The 18,320-nt window shown below is 40.0% G+C and overlaps 2 protein-coding genes and 1 pseudogene across 2 annotated transcripts; 1 reads left to right on the top strand and 2 right to left on the bottom strand.

Annotated features, from left to right (window-relative positions):
* Positions 1-4,368, top strand: LOC110756425 (uncharacterized; annotated as a pseudogene).
* Positions 4,369-6,821: 2,453 nt separating this feature from the next.
* On the bottom strand, positions 6,822-8,578 carry LOC110756476 (uncharacterized). The gene is made up of 2 exons (XM_021957920.2): positions 7,822-8,578; positions 6,822-7,272 (listed from the first exon to the last, which is right to left on the bottom strand). Exons 1-2 carry the CDS (start codon positions 8,485-8,487, stop codon positions 7,114-7,116), a joined length of 825 nt encoding a protein of 274 aa, XP_021813612.1. The 5' UTR covers positions 8,488-8,578; the 3' UTR covers positions 6,822-7,113.
* Positions 8,579-11,415: 2,837 nt separating this feature from the next.
* LOC110756479 (uncharacterized) lies at positions 11,416-13,001 on the bottom strand. The gene is made up of 2 exons (XM_021957921.2): positions 12,256-13,001; positions 11,416-11,747 (listed from the first exon to the last, which is right to left on the bottom strand). The coding sequence occupies exons 1-2, from the start codon at positions 12,919-12,921 to the stop codon at positions 11,589-11,591; spliced, it is 825 nt and encodes a 274-aa protein (XP_021813613.1). The 5' UTR covers positions 12,922-13,001; the 3' UTR covers positions 11,416-11,588.
* Positions 13,002-18,320: the final 5,319 nt, after the last annotated feature.

Genomic DNA, 18,320 nt, shown 5'->3' on the forward strand with positions numbered 1-18,320 from the left:
ATGGAGGAGGTTTGATGTTTTAAATTAGTGAAATTAACTTTGTTGAAGCAAATATTAATGTGTTATCATAAACCTGAAAGGTACAAAGTATTTGATGGAAAATTTCTTAATTAACCGGTAATCAAAATAAACTATCAAGGTAATACAACTATATTTGCTCCATACCAAGAAAGAGAGTTCATTATGCTTTGGATGTTCGTTTTCAAATTTTCAATTAAAAATTAATATAATATTTAATTATAAAAGAAAATAGTAATAAAGTGAGATAAGATTCAAACTTTAAGGTCCCGTTTCGTTCATGAGAAACGAGGCTTGGGGATGGGAAATCAATTGCTTTCCTATGTTTGATAAGTCCATGCATGGGAAATCATTGCCTTGCACATGGGAAAGTACAGGGGAAACTGAAGCCCCCCTCCCCAATTGGGTTTTGTTTTCCTCTTCATGGGAAAGTTTGGGAAAATGAGCCAACATTAAATACACATTTTTCATGACCATATTGTACTCCTAACAAGTTAGAATTACAATATAGCATTAAATGCATTCTTTTTTATTTGATTTTATATGGGTATAATTGGAAAATTAAACAAACTTTGTTTTACATTCCTACACAAACCAAATATGTGAAAGGAAATAAAGTGGTATTTCTTGGTTACTTTCCCCATGATTACGAAACATGGGAAATGAATCTCCATTTCTCTTCCCCTGAAAAATGACATGGAAAGTGATTTTCCCTCAAATCAGTTATGTGAACCAAACGAGGCCTAAAAGGAAAAAATGAAAACCAAGCTCTTGGGCTCCAGTTGTTTAAAAGGCATGCCACTGAAACGAATGGCTTCTAGGTTTTTGGGCCATGACATTGATAGGCACATCACTGTGCTATTTGAGTCAGGATGACAAGCATGTTAATGGACCAGCACAAGCACAACGTAAAACATGAATAGCCCCAAATTAAATGCGTATAAATTACACAAACATATATATATATATATATATATATATATATATATATATATGTTTGTGTGTGTCTGTATATATATATATGATTCTTTTTTTCTTTTTTCAAATTTGCTATATCTACTTATTGATATAAGGACTGCAAATTGTTTTATTTCTTTTTTGTGTAGACAAAGGAATTGATTTCTGAAATTGAATTACTTGAAGAAGAAGTTGCAAACCGCGAGCAGCATGTTCTCTCTCTCTATAGAAGTATTTTTTAGCATTGCATTAGCAGGCCACCTTCTGAGCAGAACTCAGTTTTGGCTTCCCCTGCCCATATGAAGAATGGATCCAGGAAACATCCGAGTATCATTTCAAGTGCATTTTGTTCCTCAAAAAAGTTTCCTTTCAGACATTTGCGAGCTCTAGTTGCTATTGATGACTCAGGAAAAAAAAACTTTAAAGACTAGGCATACTACACAATCCAGTGTCAAAAGTGACGCCGATTTTGCGAAGACTTGTTCAAACCTAGCAAAGGTAGAACATAAGTTTATTCTTCTTCTTTCACTGATGGACATTTATTAAATGTATTTGTGTCATTTTATTGAAGAACGTTACTTGTTTGTGACACACATAATATATATATATATATAGTGATTTTCTCATTCAGGCCACTCAGAGAAATCAAAATGAAAAGAGGGGATATTCTGATACCCGTTACTATTGCAGAAGATTTTGAAGTTAGTATGTTCTATTTTGAAGTTAGCATGTTACTGGCCGGTCATATAATGCTCTATTTCGTCGAAGTGATTTCAAGAAATTTATTTTCCAGGTTCGTGAAAGGGTTCCAGCCCTGGAAAAAAATTCTATGCTGCGAACTCTGAAAGATCATCTCTCCACCAGTGCCCTAGCAAGTTATCTGAGGAAGTGGTCAGATGCATGGCTGTTGTTTATTATTGGCTTTGCAATGCAGCATCTGTGAACATCGAAAAAAATAAATCACCTTTGTTGTCGAGGTCATCAACTAATGTTATCAACCTCGACATGGTGCTGGAGATGCCCCAGATTGGTCTGGTAAATCAATGGTAGAAGAAATAACTTGGATATCTACTAATAAGAGCAAGCTTCCTCATGCTTCTTTTGTCATCAATAACTACAGGTTGGCTTTTTCATTTAATCTAATCACCCAAAAAATTAACTCTATTTTTTGTCTTTAGAGATCCCCCCGCTGATGCTTATCTAAATTATAACCTTTTTGTTTCTATTTAATCTGCTTAATAACATTCTAATATCCAATATGGTGATGGAGCACAATAATGCCCAACCCATAAATCTTAGAGCTATATGATTAAACAACAAATCCATAATTTTGGATCCTAATATGGTTGATGGGGTGATGACTTGTACACTTATTAATTTTCTGTATGTGGGGCACATAGTTTAAGATACACATAAATGCAGCTAACACACTTGCAATGGATCTCCTCTTATGTTTTACGTCATCAGGAGTGCTGACTAGAATTGCAGAATCTTGGTTAGACAACTGGAGAGGGTGAATGTCACTCTGATGGAATTGCATGCCCAAATTGCATTTTGGATCAACACGTACAATGCTCTTGTTATGCATGTAAAAGTCTCTTAAACAACCATTGATTTGTAAGTCTCTCTAAATTTTCTCCCTACCCTTGTGCAGGCATATTTATCATATGGAATTCCCCACAGCTCTCTAAGAAAGCTAGCCTTGATCCACAAGGTAATTCACTTATTTGCTAGTACAATGGGTTTTTCTGGCAGCTAAAGAAGACTTGTGTATCTCATTACAAATGAATGCTTTCTCTTGAAGTCCTGTCCACCAAGTGTCATTTCGGTATTTTTTTTCTTTCTGAAAGATGGATTAATACATTCATTGGTTCATCCCATTTTAAAATTAAAAGTTAGTTGGTTTGATCTTTGTTTCCTTCTTTTATATTCAAGTCTATTGCTCTTGCCTTTCGAGACATGGACTAGAAGATCCCCATTAAAGACAATCAGAATATTATCTTACTCTTTTTGGCCATTACGTAAAATGCTCAAATACCTTTTCATTTTCTATTGTCAATGTTTGAGAAGTTATCTAGATATTTGGTTTTCATGCCCGAAAAAAAAGGTTCAATCTAAGATAAGTGGAGCAAGAAAAAAGAACCAATGCTTTGGTCTATCTGTGTATTCTAAGTTTGGAAAGAAAAAGAAAAAAGATGATGAGCTTTTTGGTATCGTGCAGGCTGCTTACAATATTGGGGGCCAAGTTATCAGTGCGAATGCCATAGAGCAATCCATGTTTGGCTTCCAAACACCCTGAATTGGACGGGTATTCACTACTCACCATACTCTCTCTGATATGCAACAGGAATGCTGACATCCATTGAATTATTTCGTTTATTTCATAATTTAAATGGTGTGGCAAATCATTTGAGCTCTTCTTATGAATGACAACTTGAACAGTGGATTTTCGTTTGTTTCTTTTTTTCTTTTTTTCTTTCTTTTATATGAATACCATGTTTTAGAATACTCATTTGATCTACTTTTGTGTTTCCAGTGGCTTGAAACCCTCCTTTCAACTGCCTGGAGGAAAAAATTTGGTGAAGACGGACAACTTCGCAATTCCAAATTGGGTCTTCCATTCTCTGAACCCCTTGTTTGCTTTGCTCTTTGTACTGGAGCCTTTTCTGATCCTGCGGTAACCACTTTGCTTTTATTGGTCCTGTTTTCACATTGTATTGAAGATTTAATATATAATTGTCTAATGAATGTTAGGTTGTTATTTTCAGTCTTTTCCCCTAATGCTACACATGTTTATTGGTCAATTACAGTGCTTTGGCACATGATTTTCCCTTGAAATTTCTGTTCATAACTTATCTTTTCTGCCTTATCTCTATGTTTAAAGAAATCTGGTGCTGCTGCAGAAAACTACTTAAAAAACAGAATAATTTTTTAATATAATCAAAAGCATATGGTAGCAACTTTTACTACTGAATTGTTTTGATTGTAAATCATTCTTCTAAAAACACACTCTGATCAGTGATATACTGCTACCACTATATATTTTGCTAACGGGATTACTTGTAGCTAAAAGTATACACAGCCCCAAATGTTAGAGATGAACTTGAAGAGGCAAAGGAGTTTATTAAAGCAAATGTAGTGGTGAAGAAGTGAAGGAAAGTTTTTCTGCCAAAGATACTTGAAAGGTTTGCAAGAGAAGCGTCTTTTGGCTCCAATGATCTTCTCAAATGGGTCACTGAGAATGCTGATGAGAAGCTTAATGATTCAATACATAAATGCATTGACAGTAAATCCAGCAAGAAGGCATCTCAGATCATAGAGTGGTTGCCATACAATTCAAGGTTCCGGTATGTATTCTCAAAGGAACTATCTGAGAAGCAATGGTGCTTGTGATTCATTCCAAATGCTGGAAGAAACAAACCTGACTGACCACTTGAGGAAGCTAGTAGCTCATCAGACTGGTCAATCAAAACCTTCTAATTGTTTTCTTAATGTGCATCTGATCTTTTCTTGTTTTGAACTCTAGTTTCTTGCCCTACAAGCTTCCGTCTCACGAGTACTTTGTATTAACCAGGTAGTTTCGATCTAACAAGCTTACCATTACTTGCAGCTGTTGTATAATTCTAGTTTCTCACCGTATTTCTACATTAATAAGGTTGCTTGGTTTGTGCAGTAAGACAGTACAGTGTAATTGTTTGTCATTTCTACTTTATCCATGCTTCTAAATTCTAATGGCAGCACTGTATGAAATTATATCATTAAAAAAAAAAAAAAGTAGAATTAAAGTAGAATCAAATTTCTAAATTCTAATAGACAATTATCACAACCACCAAAAAGTAGAATTAATGAACTGAATTGGAACAATAAATTCGATTACATGAAATGAAATTAAGAATTTAATTGGAAGAACAATGAAATGAATCAGATAAAATACATGAAAATTTCAATGTGGGAACCCTAAACTCCACGTCATCATCATAATCGACTTGGACTAGGACTAGGCAGGCAAGGAGAAACGACACAGAGGGCAGAAGTGGCTTTTCTCCAACCACTCCACGATGCAAGCTTCGTGGTAAATATGCGAACATGGCAGACCACGACCTTCCGAACCCACCGCAATCTCCGCTATACAAACCGAACAACAAACCCCAGCCGTTTCCACTCTCACCCTCTCCAGCTTCTCAATTGCAGATTTACTCGCCGGTACAAACGCGGGCTGCACTTCATCATCCGCCGCCACGTCCTCAACGATCGCATCAATCTTGATGCACGCCTCCATATGCACACGTAACCCCCTGCTGCCGCTGCTACACACTCTCCCAACAAGACTCCGTGAGGCGTCATGGACTATAGTAGCAGCGACGCACCGAAGGTCCTGGGACGAGACGTGGATAGACTTGGATAGCTCGTTGGATATGGTAGCCAAAATAGATGACTTGGAGCAGTCCTCAATTAGTAGGTCAATCTCAAGTTTGTCGTGGTAATCGAAGCTCTCGGTGGGTTGGCCCATGTGATCGTCTTCTAACATCATTAATTTGTAGTGATCTTCCAAATCCTCATCGTCCTCTAAATTCGAGGGCAACACAATTTGTGTGACTGTGGCGTTGATGTCTAGCCACAATTGGGATTTCATGGCGGTTTCGGGTAATTCGGAGACTTCGAGGATACGTGTGGCGTAATAGGGATCGCCCAACACCTCCCAATACTCATCGGCCATAACAACAACAAGAGCAGCAAACTCTAAGAATAATGAAAGAAGGAAGAATGCGGGTAGAGCAGCAAACTCTAAGAAAAATGGAAAAAGGAAGAATGCAGGTTGAAGGGAGACCCTGAGACTGAAAGTGAGGCGTTGAGAGTAGAAATGAGAAATGCACGGCTAGCTATTAGGATATATATATATACTAGTTTCCTAGTTAGATTAGGATTTTGGGGTTCTTGCCTGGCAATCAAGTCACGCGGGTTCTACTTTTCTAATTAATTATGTTTTTTTTTTAAAACCGAAACTCAAGATTCCTTTTTCTTATTTAAATTTGTTGGAATTTAAACTAAGGATTCAGAGATGTATTTTCAGATATTCAGTTATGATTTTGTACAGCTGTTCCGGCATATCCCTCCACTTCCAATGAAACATAATTCACCAAATTATAACAAGTAACGAAAAATAAGGAAACGAATTAGACAAGTATGTGATCAAATCAAATCCCACATATCGGATGTAGATATGGATACTTAAAAGTTGAGTGGTATATCTCTATCTCCACATACTATCTCTCTTTCCTCTGGCTTTTGTTTGTGAAAAATGTCTCTGCTCCGCGCTCGCTCATCTTCTCGGCCTCGACCTCTCCAATTTACTCCATTTTCTCCGACACTTTGAATAATTAACTAGTTCAACAGTTGATATTGTGTGGCAATGTACTTGCATCTAATTATTCCTTAGTTTTTAAGAATTTTGATTATTACTTGCAGGTCACATGCCCGGATGGAGGGCCAATTCCAACAAATAAGAGGGCTAACGAAGGTTTTCCTTCAATTTCAGCCATCCTGATAACTTGTAGCTGAAAAACCGTGGTGATAACTTGTAGCTGAAGAAACTGAATGAATCGTTGTAGGATTCATTTTTGTAATATCAGGAACAACACTGAGTTTTATTTTTGAGGAATGTTAATGTATGAGTGCTAATATCTCAACACATCACCAAAAATAAGCTTTGTCGGGCAAGCGTCGGTTCAATTAATATAGTAACGACAGTGCAACTAGTACCAAATGGTAATAAAGCTGAGTGCAAATTCTAGTTAAAAACTTAATTTTTCGGGAAAATCAATCAATCGAAAGGTTACCCCAAATAATATGGTTTGGATTTTGGCTCTTCAGATTCAAATCCCTCAAATCAAATCCATAGATCCAAACAGACCTTACAAATTTCACTTTTTGACAAGATCGCACCGGCAATTTGAATCCAGACGAGCATAAGAAGATTTCAATTAAATGAAAACAAATTGGACATATTTGTAAACTCAAGACAGTCAACTACCCAAAAAGAAACACCATACTATTACTTTCTTCAGCCCCAAAATATAAGCTAAGTTCCTAAGAAAATTGGTTTGGAAACTCTTCCCTCTGGCTGGAATTCCACGCACCTCAAGCCTCAACCCTCTCAACATTCTCCAGGAGCAGCTTACCAGTTGGCTTGGCCAGAAGATCTGTGTGCTCTTGGAATGGAGACTTTGTGAACCGAGTCTCCCTCCAGAATTCCGGTGTCAAAAACCCATAAGTTTTCAGCAGACAATCAAAAGTTGCCTGCAAATACAAGGCATTACATTCACACCACATCAATAACTCTTACAAATACCAAAGATATAATATAACACGGCGGTATAGATACGTAAAAGGATACCAAAAACTTCCTAAAAACAGATATAACAACTTTGGTTAGGGTTTTCTCATGCCTCTGTTCGAGTTTTGGGTAAAGGTATTTTCGATCATCATAAAGACCTAAAGGGGTTCCCAGAAATGGGTGTTTATGCATCAGCATCACATTTTGACAATTCAAACTTCTGACGAAAATGGATTTCTTGATTGGCTGTCTAAAGTTATACTACATTTTCTAAACATTTCAGAAAAAAAAAAAATGGATTTCTTGATTGACTGCCTAAATGTATACTACATTTTCCAAACATTTCAGTGCCAATTTTGATGGGTTCTGAGGGTGCACAAATCTAAGTTTGAAACATGATTATATTTCATGGAGAAACAACAAACATATACAGCAAAAAGCATATCATAGAATTCAATTCAATAAAATAATAGTAATGAAATGGGTCAAAACGACAGCGATTTGAGTCAAACCTTGACGAAATTTCCCAAAGTTTTAGTGGAGCCCCTGGACGAAGTAAACACATCATCAATCCCAGCGAACTGCAGCACCTTCTTCGGAACCCTAGCGGCAACAATCCCAGCGCCACGTGGAGCAGGCACCATTCGTACAGTGACGGAGCCACACTTCCCGGTGACCTTACACGGCACCGTATGGGGCTTCCCGATCTTGTTCCCCCAGTACCCTCTCCTCACCGGGATCACAGACAGCTTGGCCAATATGATTGCGCCACGTATCGCAGTGGCAACCTCCTTGCTGCACTTCACGCCGAGCCCGACGTGGCCGTTGCTGTCGCCGACGACGACGAAGGCCTTGAACCGGGTTCTCTGCCCGGCCCGGGTCTGTTTCTGGACTGGCATGATCTTCATGACCTCATCCTTGAGGACGTTGGGGCCCACAAGGGCATCGATGATCTGGTGCTCCTTGATCGGGAGTGAGTGCAGGTAGATCTGCTCCAGGGAGGAGATCTTCGCCTCTTTCACCAGACGGCCTAGCTTCGTCACTGGGACCCACTTCTCCTCCTCCTCGCGCCGGCCAGCGCGACGCCTGCCACCACGTCCGCGGTCGCCGCCTCGCCCTCGCCCACCGAACCCGCGCCCGAAGCCTCCACGTTCTCCGCCGCCGCCTCTCTCTGCCATTGTTTTGCTCTGCTTTGTTTTGCTTGAGTTTTAGGGTTTAGAGAGAGTAAACGAGGGAGATGAGACTCACGCGGCTGAAAAATGATGAAACAGTAGATGGGACCATAAAAGACTGATATGTTTTCTTTTGGACAGAAACGACGTCGTCTCACTCGCGTTAGGGTTAAAGGGCTCAAGATAAAATGGACGACAAAAGTCCACAAGAGAGCTGGGCCAAATCTCAGCTGTAGCTAAACAACGAGCCCAACCAAATTAAAGCCCAATAGACGACCAAACAAAACTCAGCTGTAGCAAACGCCACTATATCAGATCATTTTCAGGTCAATCCGTATAGAAAATTAGTAGGTTTAACCCGCATAGAAATTAGTGATTTCAACCAGCACGATAAAAATTCAAATCATTTTCAAGTCAATCCATCATGACCCATTAAAATACCTATATAATCGATTTATTAAACGGATCGTGTCATAAATAGTGAGTTGTCGTATTACTTTAATACCCAGTAACTCACTCAAAATGAATGGAAATGATGACTTCAGCTCACACACAACGGGATTCCACCCCCTGCCACTTCCATTCCTCTTCTAGAGCCTTATCCACCATGTTGCTGATAACTCTATGATTATATGCTACCACATTTGATATTTATAATGTCTCTACAAGCTGTTTTTCAAAGAAGTAGAATTCACATGTATATCATTTGATATCTATATTTATAACAAGTACATGTTAATTACCAAAAACAATTACATGCAAAAAAAATTTAGTAATTTACACGTTTCTTTGAGCATCAAAACTAATTCTCACATTATTGTGATCATGGAAAAATTATTTGAATAGTCATCTCTTTCCCTACTTTTTTTTTTTTTTGTCTACATTTTTACCTCACTAGTTATTATTTGTTACCACTTAGCGGCAGTGGCATACCTATTAAGGTGCAATAAGGTGCAACTGCACCTCCTTTCGCCGAAAAATCACCTGGAGAGGCTGGAATTTGCCCCTTTGATGGTGCTCACCACTTGTTCGATTAAATGCCTCAAAGAGGCTTTTCTGTTTTGGTAGCTAAAAATTGTATCTACTATGGCAAGTCTGGAGAATTGCATACTTCTTTTTTTTGGCATAAAGGCGCTGCACGAGGAAAATGATGCGTTGTTCCTTTTTAAGTTTCTCATTAAAACGATGTCGTTTGAGTATATGATGATGGATGAGTTTTATTTAAATGAAACGATGTGTTTTGCTCAAACCTTCTTAGCATATGAAAAAAACTGAAAGAAAAAAAAATAGAACAATGGATCAATCACCAAATTAAGAAAATAAAAAATGGGACAGTGAGGATGTTGTCCATCCCTTCCTCTCACCTCATGTCATCATGGAACGGTAGGGATGCTATTTTAAATGCAACGGTGCGTTTTGTCTATAGTAAAACCTTTTATTTTTATTTTTTTGGGAACATCTTAGTTATATTTTTGGTAAAATACCATGAGGTGTCTCCACACCCCAAATGGTGAGATTAATCCCCACTCGGGGTTCGGCTTGCCCTTGACCACAAAGTACTCCCAACTGCATTCAAACTCCTACCATTGAGGCACTAGGTAGTCTGCCAACTGGATGTAGCAGTTTGCCAACCGCACCACACCTTGTGGTTGAACATCTTAGTTATTTGATATTACATTATTCTCAGTCTAATATGCAAACTTAAATTTCTTTCTTAAAATAAAATAAAAATCATGTCATAAAAGGCTTACGCCTCAATGTTTCAAGGCTTAGCGACAAAAAATGTTTCGCCTTTTAAAATTTTGGTAGGAACTAGGGGGTCTACTCTGGGGTTTTATATGTGAAAAAGTGGGTGGGTAAAAACAAAGGCCACGTATGTGTGGCTCCGAAATATGGATTGTATTAGTTGGTAGACAATGCTTGGCTTCTGATATATCAGGAGCCATTCCTTTTCAAAACAAGATGTGGCCTCTTACAAACGACACATGTTTTTGTTATTTTCTTCTTCTTCTTTTTTTTAATTTTTATTTCACCCACTCTTTCTCTCTTTTCGCCCAATCTCCTCTCCTCACATGCTCTCTCATCTCTCATCTCTTCATCTCCTTCCCTGCAACTCAGATATGGAGGAGAGAGAGCGATGTTGGAGAAAAATTTTCTCCCCCAAGTTGTACCCTGTTCTTCCACCATTCCCAAAATTTTCAGAACTCCCTAATAAATACCTAGTGTTTGGGTGATGATGATGGAGGAGGACTGATTGGATGATGATGATGATGATGGAGGAAGAGTGATTGGAGAGAGAATGGAGAATGGAGGAAGGGGAGGTGACGCGGAGATGGAAGATGGCGGTCGACGTTGCACTGAGGATGGAAAATGGCAGCGATCGGGAAGAGAAATGGGCTGAAATTTTCTTCTAAAGAATTGTAGGGGAAGAGGCAGAGACGAAGAGATGAGAGGAGAGAGCAGGGGAAGAAGAGGAGAGAGAGTCGGTGAAACAAACAAAAAAAATACAAATGTCGTTTTTTAAGGAGGCCACATCATGTGTTGAGGAGAAATGACTCCTAATATATCAAAGCCAAGCATTGTACTTGGTAGCTATTGTTTTTTCTTTGGAGCATTAAACATTTTAAATAATGCCCTTTTCTAAAAAGTCCCATGATTAAGAGAGCCAGAGACTTGCATTGCGATCGGCCTTCAACAATCCACATGCAATGAAGGGGAGAATTTACCCAACATGAGCAAATTTGGATACAGCAAACCCATTTCTCCTCTGTTCTGGGTGACTTGGTTTGCTGCCCTGGTTATCTAGGGTGGTGTCTCCTTGTATTGGACTTTGTCCTTGCTGCTTTGGCCGTTCTAAAGTGTCACCAAAAAAATAAAAAGGACTAACTCTCAAAGATGCACTTGCAAAATAATTGGAACATAGAGTAAGCAAAATAATTGTGAAAGGGATGAAATTGATTCTTGTAACTTGCCATCATTAGTAAACTCAAGACAGTCAACTACCCAAGAAACACCATACTATTACTTTCTTCAGTGCCAAGACATAAGCTAAGTTCCTAAAAAAATTGGTTTGGAAACTCTTCCCTCTGGCTGGAATCCCACGCACCTCAAGCCTCAACCCTCTCAACATTCTCCAGGAGCAGCTTACCAGTTGGCTTGGCCAGAAGATCTGTGTGCTCTTGGAATGGAGATTTTGTGAACCGAGTCTCCCTCCAGAATTCCGGTGTCAGAAACCCATAAGTTTTCAGCAGACAATCAAAAGTAGCCTGCAAAAACGAGGCATTACATTCACACCACATCAATTACTCATACAAATACCAAAGATATAATATAACACTGCGTTATAGATACGTAAAAGAATACCAAAAACTTAGTCACCCTCCTAAAAACAGATATAACCACCAGCATCATAAAGGTATTTTCGATCATCATAAAGACCTAACGGGGTTCCCAGAAATGGGTGTTTATGCCCATCAGAATCACATTTTGACAATTCAAACTTCTGAAAAAAACATGGATTTCTTGATTGGCTGTCTAAAGTACTACATTTTCCAAACATTTCAGACAAAAATGGCGATTTCTTGATTGACTGTCTAAATTTATACTACATTTTACAGTGCCAATTCTGATGGGTGTGCACAAATCTAAGTTTGAAACATCATCATATTTCATGGAGAAACAACAAACATATACAGCAAAAAGCATATCATAGAATTCAATTTAATAAAATAATAATACTGAAATGGGTCAAAACGACAGCGATTTGGGTCAAACCTTGACGAAATTTCCCAAAGTTTTAGTGGAGCCCCTGGAGGAAGTAAACACATCATCAATCCCAGCGAACTGCAGCACCTTCTTCGGAACCCTAGCGGCAACAATCCCAGCGCCACGTGGCGCAGGCACCATTCGTACAGTGACGGAACCACACTTCCCGGTGACCTTACACGGTACCGTATGGGGCTTCCCGATCTTGTTCCCCCAGTACCCTCTCCTCACGGGGATCACAGACAGCTTGGCCAATATGATTGCGCCACGTATCGCAGTGGCAACCTCCTTGCTGCACTTCACGCCGAGCCCAACGTGGCCGTTGCTGTCACCGACGACGACGAAGGCCTTGAACCGGGTTCTCTGCCCGGCCCGGGTCTGTTTCTGGACCGGCATGATCTTCATGACCTCATCCTTGAGGACGTTGGGGCCCACAAGTGCATCGATGATCTGGTGCTCCTTGATCGGGAGCGAGTGCAGGTAGATCTGCTCCAGGGAGGAGATCTTCGCCTCTTTCACCAGACGGCCTAGCTTCGTCACTGGGACCCACTTCTCCTCCTCCTCGCGCCGGCCAGCACGACGCCTGCCACCACGTCCGCGGTCGCCGCCTCGCCCTCGCCCACCGAACCCGCGCCCGAAGCCTCCACGTTCTCCACCGCCGCCTCTCTCAGCCATTGTTTTGCTCTGCTTTGTTTTATTTGGGTTTTAGGGTTTAAAGAGTAAACGAGGGAGATAAGACTCACAAAGCTGAAAATTGAAACGGTAGATGGGAATAAAAGACTGATTTTTAAACGAAAACGACGTCGTCTCACTCGCGTTAGGGTTAAAGGGCTCAAGATAAAATGGACGACAAAAGGCCACAAGAGAGCTGGGCCAAATACCAGCCGTCATAAAACAACTGGCCCATAAACGGCTGAAGCAAATCTAACAGAGATTACAACACAACAATGTCAAACTGGTCCTAAAATTCAACGATATTTTAAATAGGAGTGATTGTTGTTAAATTATCTTACCCAAATAAGAGCAACATGATGAATGGGGCTCTAAGAGCACTTCCAGCAGTTGCCCCTTGCCATGGCAAGGGGGGGGCTAGGGCTGCCACTATTCATGTGAATAGTGGCTGCCCTAGCAATGTTGGTTTCCAGCAGTTTCCATGGCAAAGGGCAAACACTATTCATTTTTTTTGTTTTTTTCACAAATTTGTTTACCTAAATAATTAATTTGGACAATATTTTTGGGTTCCTATGTGCATTGACGGACCCATAAATTTTTTAGCGGAGGTGTAATATTGACTAAGTATGAAAAATGATTTTTCGGAATAATCATTTTCTCAAGATAATTTTTGGCGGCTTTTGTTCCTTACACATCAAATAACAAAACTTGATTTTATGAGATTTTAGGACGAAGTATATATTGACTTAATGAGCCATCATTTTTTGCCTAAATCGTATTTTGCACTAAAATCGATTTTTCATATTTTGATTTGGTGGGAATTTGATTTTCTAGTATTTTTATTTGAATCCAAATGGGGGGTACTTCCTTATTTACATTGTAAACTTAAGTAAATAGAGTAATATAAAAATAAATAAAAGTAAAAGGACAAATAAGGTGTTGAAAGTGAAGAGTTTTGGTAGGTATTTATAGAGAAAAAAAATTCAGAACTTTTGGGTATTTTTTAAATATTTTTTTTCATTTTTTTCATTTTTTTTATTGCATACAAATTGGATGTCGTTGGATTGGAGGAAAAAATCAGATCGGAGAGCCCAGGTGTCGACACGTGGAAGCTGGCTGTTGGGGTTACTATAGCAGGCTCGTCAAACATGCTGACGTCAGCCTTGCCCTCGGGCCAGCACAAGGGCCAGACTTGCCCTCGGGCTAGCCCAGGTTGCTAGGTCCCACACTCTGCCCGGGCAACTTTTTGTTGCTGGAAACGGATTTTGGCCCAAACCCCCCCCCCAGCCCTCCCCCTAGGCCTCCTTGCTGGAAGTGCTCTAAAAGGAGCAAATAGAGCTTCGTTTAGAGCTCCAAACAAATCTAAAATGGCATCCAACGATTGAGGCTCTAAAATTCAAAATGAATGTATGGGGCTATGGTTAGGGCTCAAAATACAGAGCAAATACGCCCCAGCTTTTGTTTCGCATAGGGCCCCGCGGGTTTTAGGGGCTTCAACCACGCCCATATATTCAGGCATTTAGTTGCAGTGCTCCGTTGGGCTGAAGCATTTGGAGACCCAGTTTTGCTCCTTTTTTTGGCTTCATTGGGGATGAGTTTTTGGCAAGGGTTGCTCAGCCCAAAGGTGGTGAAGTTTGATTTACAATCCTCATTGGGCTTGCCCTAATCTGATGACTGAAACTTTTTTTATTATTTTTTATCCATAGTTCGTAGATTATTTTATTCTACAAATTATTTTTTTTTAAATCTACTATTTTTCCAACAGAATTTTTAAACAATGCCGATTTACAATATTGAAATTTGATTTTACAACCACCAACAAATTGAAATTTGATATGTGTCAAAGCATTATATACTATATTTTCTTTCGTTTGCTACACTAGAACATTCGGTTGGTAGGTATTGAATAATACATTTAAGTTTAGTATGACCTCAAGTAAACAACTTATTCGGTACCCCCGCCCTACCAAAAGTGTTGATGTTATTTCAGCAATGTCTGATTGGATCTTGTATAAATTTTCAGCAAAACTCTACTACATCGTTTTAAAATTCAAATGCCAATTAACAATGAAAGATACGAGCCAACTCCTTATAACCTTCTAATGTGGAACGATTGTCACCATTCTCACATATGTGTACATGTCTTCTCAATATCTACATCATTGAGTAAAAAACTCTTGCATATGGTCGCCATTTATGTGTTTCCTTTACCATGATCGTTCTTATGGTATTTGCCAAATATAGTGTAATTGAGAGAGTTGAGAATGTATAATAAGAAGAACAAGATAGGTTTTGCAGAGAATTCAAATCTGCCAATTGAGTTTCTTACTTAGTGAAGGGTTAGATATACAAGTATACAAGGTGATTATTAGTTACAAACAATGCACAAGACATGGAGGGAAACATGGAGAGTTTCCATCCCTAAAACAAGGAATATGAAAACAAGGAAAAGTAACAAGGTGGTAGACAAGCCATTTAGGGATGTCTATGTTTTGTCTTTGACTTTACTAACACTCCCCCTCAAGTTGGTGCAAAGATATCACGCATGCCCAACTTGTCCAGTGAGTCATGGAAAACTTTACTTGATACGGCCTTCGTCAAGATGTCAGCAAGTTGGTTTTCCGAGTTTACAAATGGAAACTTGATTATACCCCTTTCTAGTTTCTCTTTGATGAAGTGTCGGTCGACTTCCACATGTTTGGTACGGTCGTGTTGTACTGGGTTATGTGCTATCTCGATAGCTGATTTATTGTCGCAGTACAAGTTTGTAGCTTTCAATGGTTTAATTCCCAGATCCTTCAGTAATTTCCGTAACCAGAGCAATTCACAAACTCCTTGAGCCATTCCCCTAAATTCTGCTTCAGCACTTGATCTAGCCACAACTTTTTGCTTCTTACTTCTCCAAGTGACTAAGTTGCCCCCCACAAATGTAAAGTATCCAGAAGTAGAACGTCTATCTGTGATGGATCCTGCCCAATCCGCATCTGTGTATCCTTCTGGGTTCATATGTGTATGTTTGGAGAATATCAACCCTTTGGCAGGGGCAGCCTTCAAGTACCTCATGATCCGAGTTACTGCATTCATGTGTGCCTCACTTGGTTGATGCATAAACTGACTCACCATACTCACAGCATAAGCTATGTCGGGGCGTGTGTGTGATAGATAAATCAGTCGCCCAACCAATCTTTGATACCTTTCTTTGTCAGTGGGTGCTTGGTCTGGATACATCCCTAACTTGTGGTTCTGCTCAATAGGTGTGTCAGCTGGCTTACAATCAAGCATTCCAGTTTCTGTTAACAAGTCTAACACATATTTTCGTTGGGATAGAAATATGCCATGTGTTGATCTAGCAACTTCTATGCCAAGAAAATATTGTAACTCACCTAATTCCTTCATCTCAAATTTACTAGCAAGGAGCTTCTGCAGATTCTTCATTTCTTCATTGTCATTACCGGTAACCACCATATCATCAACATAGATGATAAGGGCCGTAAGTTTGTCACCACGACGCTTTAAGAATAAAGTGTGATCCGAGTGGCTCTGAGTGTACCCAAAGCGCTTCATAGAATCTGTGAATTTTCCAAACCAGGCTCGTGGTGACTGCTTTAGCCCGTATAATGATTTTCTCAGCTTGCACACGGTGTTGGGACCAAGTGCCATGGAGATCCCTGGTGGTGGTTCCATATACACTTCTTCTTGCAATTCCCCGTGAAGAAATGCATTCTTTACATCATACTGCAAAAGTGGCCAATCAAGGTTTGCAGCCAATGACATGAGAACACGTACGGTATTGATCTTGGCAACAGGTGCAAATGTCTCTTGGTAGTCAATTCCATATGTTTGTGTATACCCTTTGGCCACTAATCGAGCTTTGTATCGATCTATGGATCCATCAGCTTTGTATTTAATGGTGTATATCCACCGACATCCAACTGGTTTCTTCCCTTGTGGCAACTGGACCATTTCCCATGTAGAATTCTTTTCCAGAGCTTCCATTTCAATCGCCATTGCTTCAGCCCATCTGGAATCTGTTATAGCATCCTGCCACTTATTTGGAACACATACAGTAGATAATTGATTGACAAATGATGCATATGACTTTGACAATCTATGAGTTGAAACATGGTTATTAATGGGATATTTAGATTTGGCAGTAAGGTCAGGACAATATTGAGGCTTGGGTTTTCCTCTAGTGGTCCTAGGTGGGAGAGTGTATGGTATAGCATTAGGTGCTTCGGGAATTACCTCAAGTGTTTCCTCATCACGAGACGACTGGTCCGATGGTTGAGAAGAAGGGGTTGTATTTTGTTGTTGATCGCAGCAACCATTTGAATTGTCTCCTCCGGGATCTTCACCAAATAAGAACGACAATTTTCCAATACCTTCATCGATGTCCAAATTTTGAAGTTCACTGGTGCTTGGCGACCGGTCGCTGGATTCTGTGCGACCGGTCGTTTTGTCACGACGACCGGTCGCTTCTGGATTACGACCGGTCGTTTTGTCACAGAGTCGATCTTCATCATCGCTGGAGCAAGGCGACCGGTCGTGGTCAGTGCGACCGGTCGTTTCAGGAAAGCGACCGGTCGCTTCTGGGTTGCGACCGGTCGTTTTGTCACAGAGTCGATCTTCATCATCGCTGGAGCAATGCGACCGGTCGCTGTGGTCAGTGCGACCGGTCGTTTCAGGAAAGCGACCGATCGCTTCTGGGTTGCGACCGGTCGTTTTGTCACAGACTTGGATATTTTCTTCCTTTTCTTCCTTCTCTTCATTCCTTCTCTCCCCCTGAAGAGAAGGGGGCATAGCAGCTTTAAAGTAGGATAAATCTTCATGAAATGTGGCATCCATAGTGACAAAGAGCTTACGAGTAGGAGGATGGTAACACTTGTATCCCTTTTGAGTTGATCCATACCCAACGAACACACATCGAATGGCACAAGGGTCCAGCTTACTTCTTTGATGAGATGGAACATGAGCATATACAACACAACCAAATATGCGAGGAGGCAGCTTGAGGACTGTAGGAAGAGAGACATGACGAGCCAAGGTGTTCAGTGGAGTTTCAAACTTCAAAACACTACTCGGCACTCGATTAATTACATATACTGCAGAAAGAAGGGCATGTCCCCATAAGTAGTGAGGGACCGATTTATCCAGCATGTAAGCACGAGTAACCTCAAGTAATTGTCGATTCTTTCGCTCTGCGACACCATTTTGTTGCGGAGTGAAAGATGTGGAGGTTTGATGAATGATGCCTTGGTCTCGAAAGAAATGTGCCAAGACATTGTTCACATATTCCCCACCATTATCAGACCGGAATACTTTGATGGAAGCTTGGAACTGTGTGGTAATCATAGCATGAAATTCACGGATTGCAGCGGAAACGTCACTTTTATGAGCTAGTA

Source organism: Prunus avium, chromosome 5 (genome assembly GCF_965620075.1).
Source record: "Prunus avium chromosome 5, drPruAviu1.hap1.1, whole genome shotgun sequence".
Classification (NCBI taxonomy): Eukaryota; Viridiplantae; Streptophyta; class Magnoliopsida; order Rosales; family Rosaceae; genus Prunus; species Prunus avium.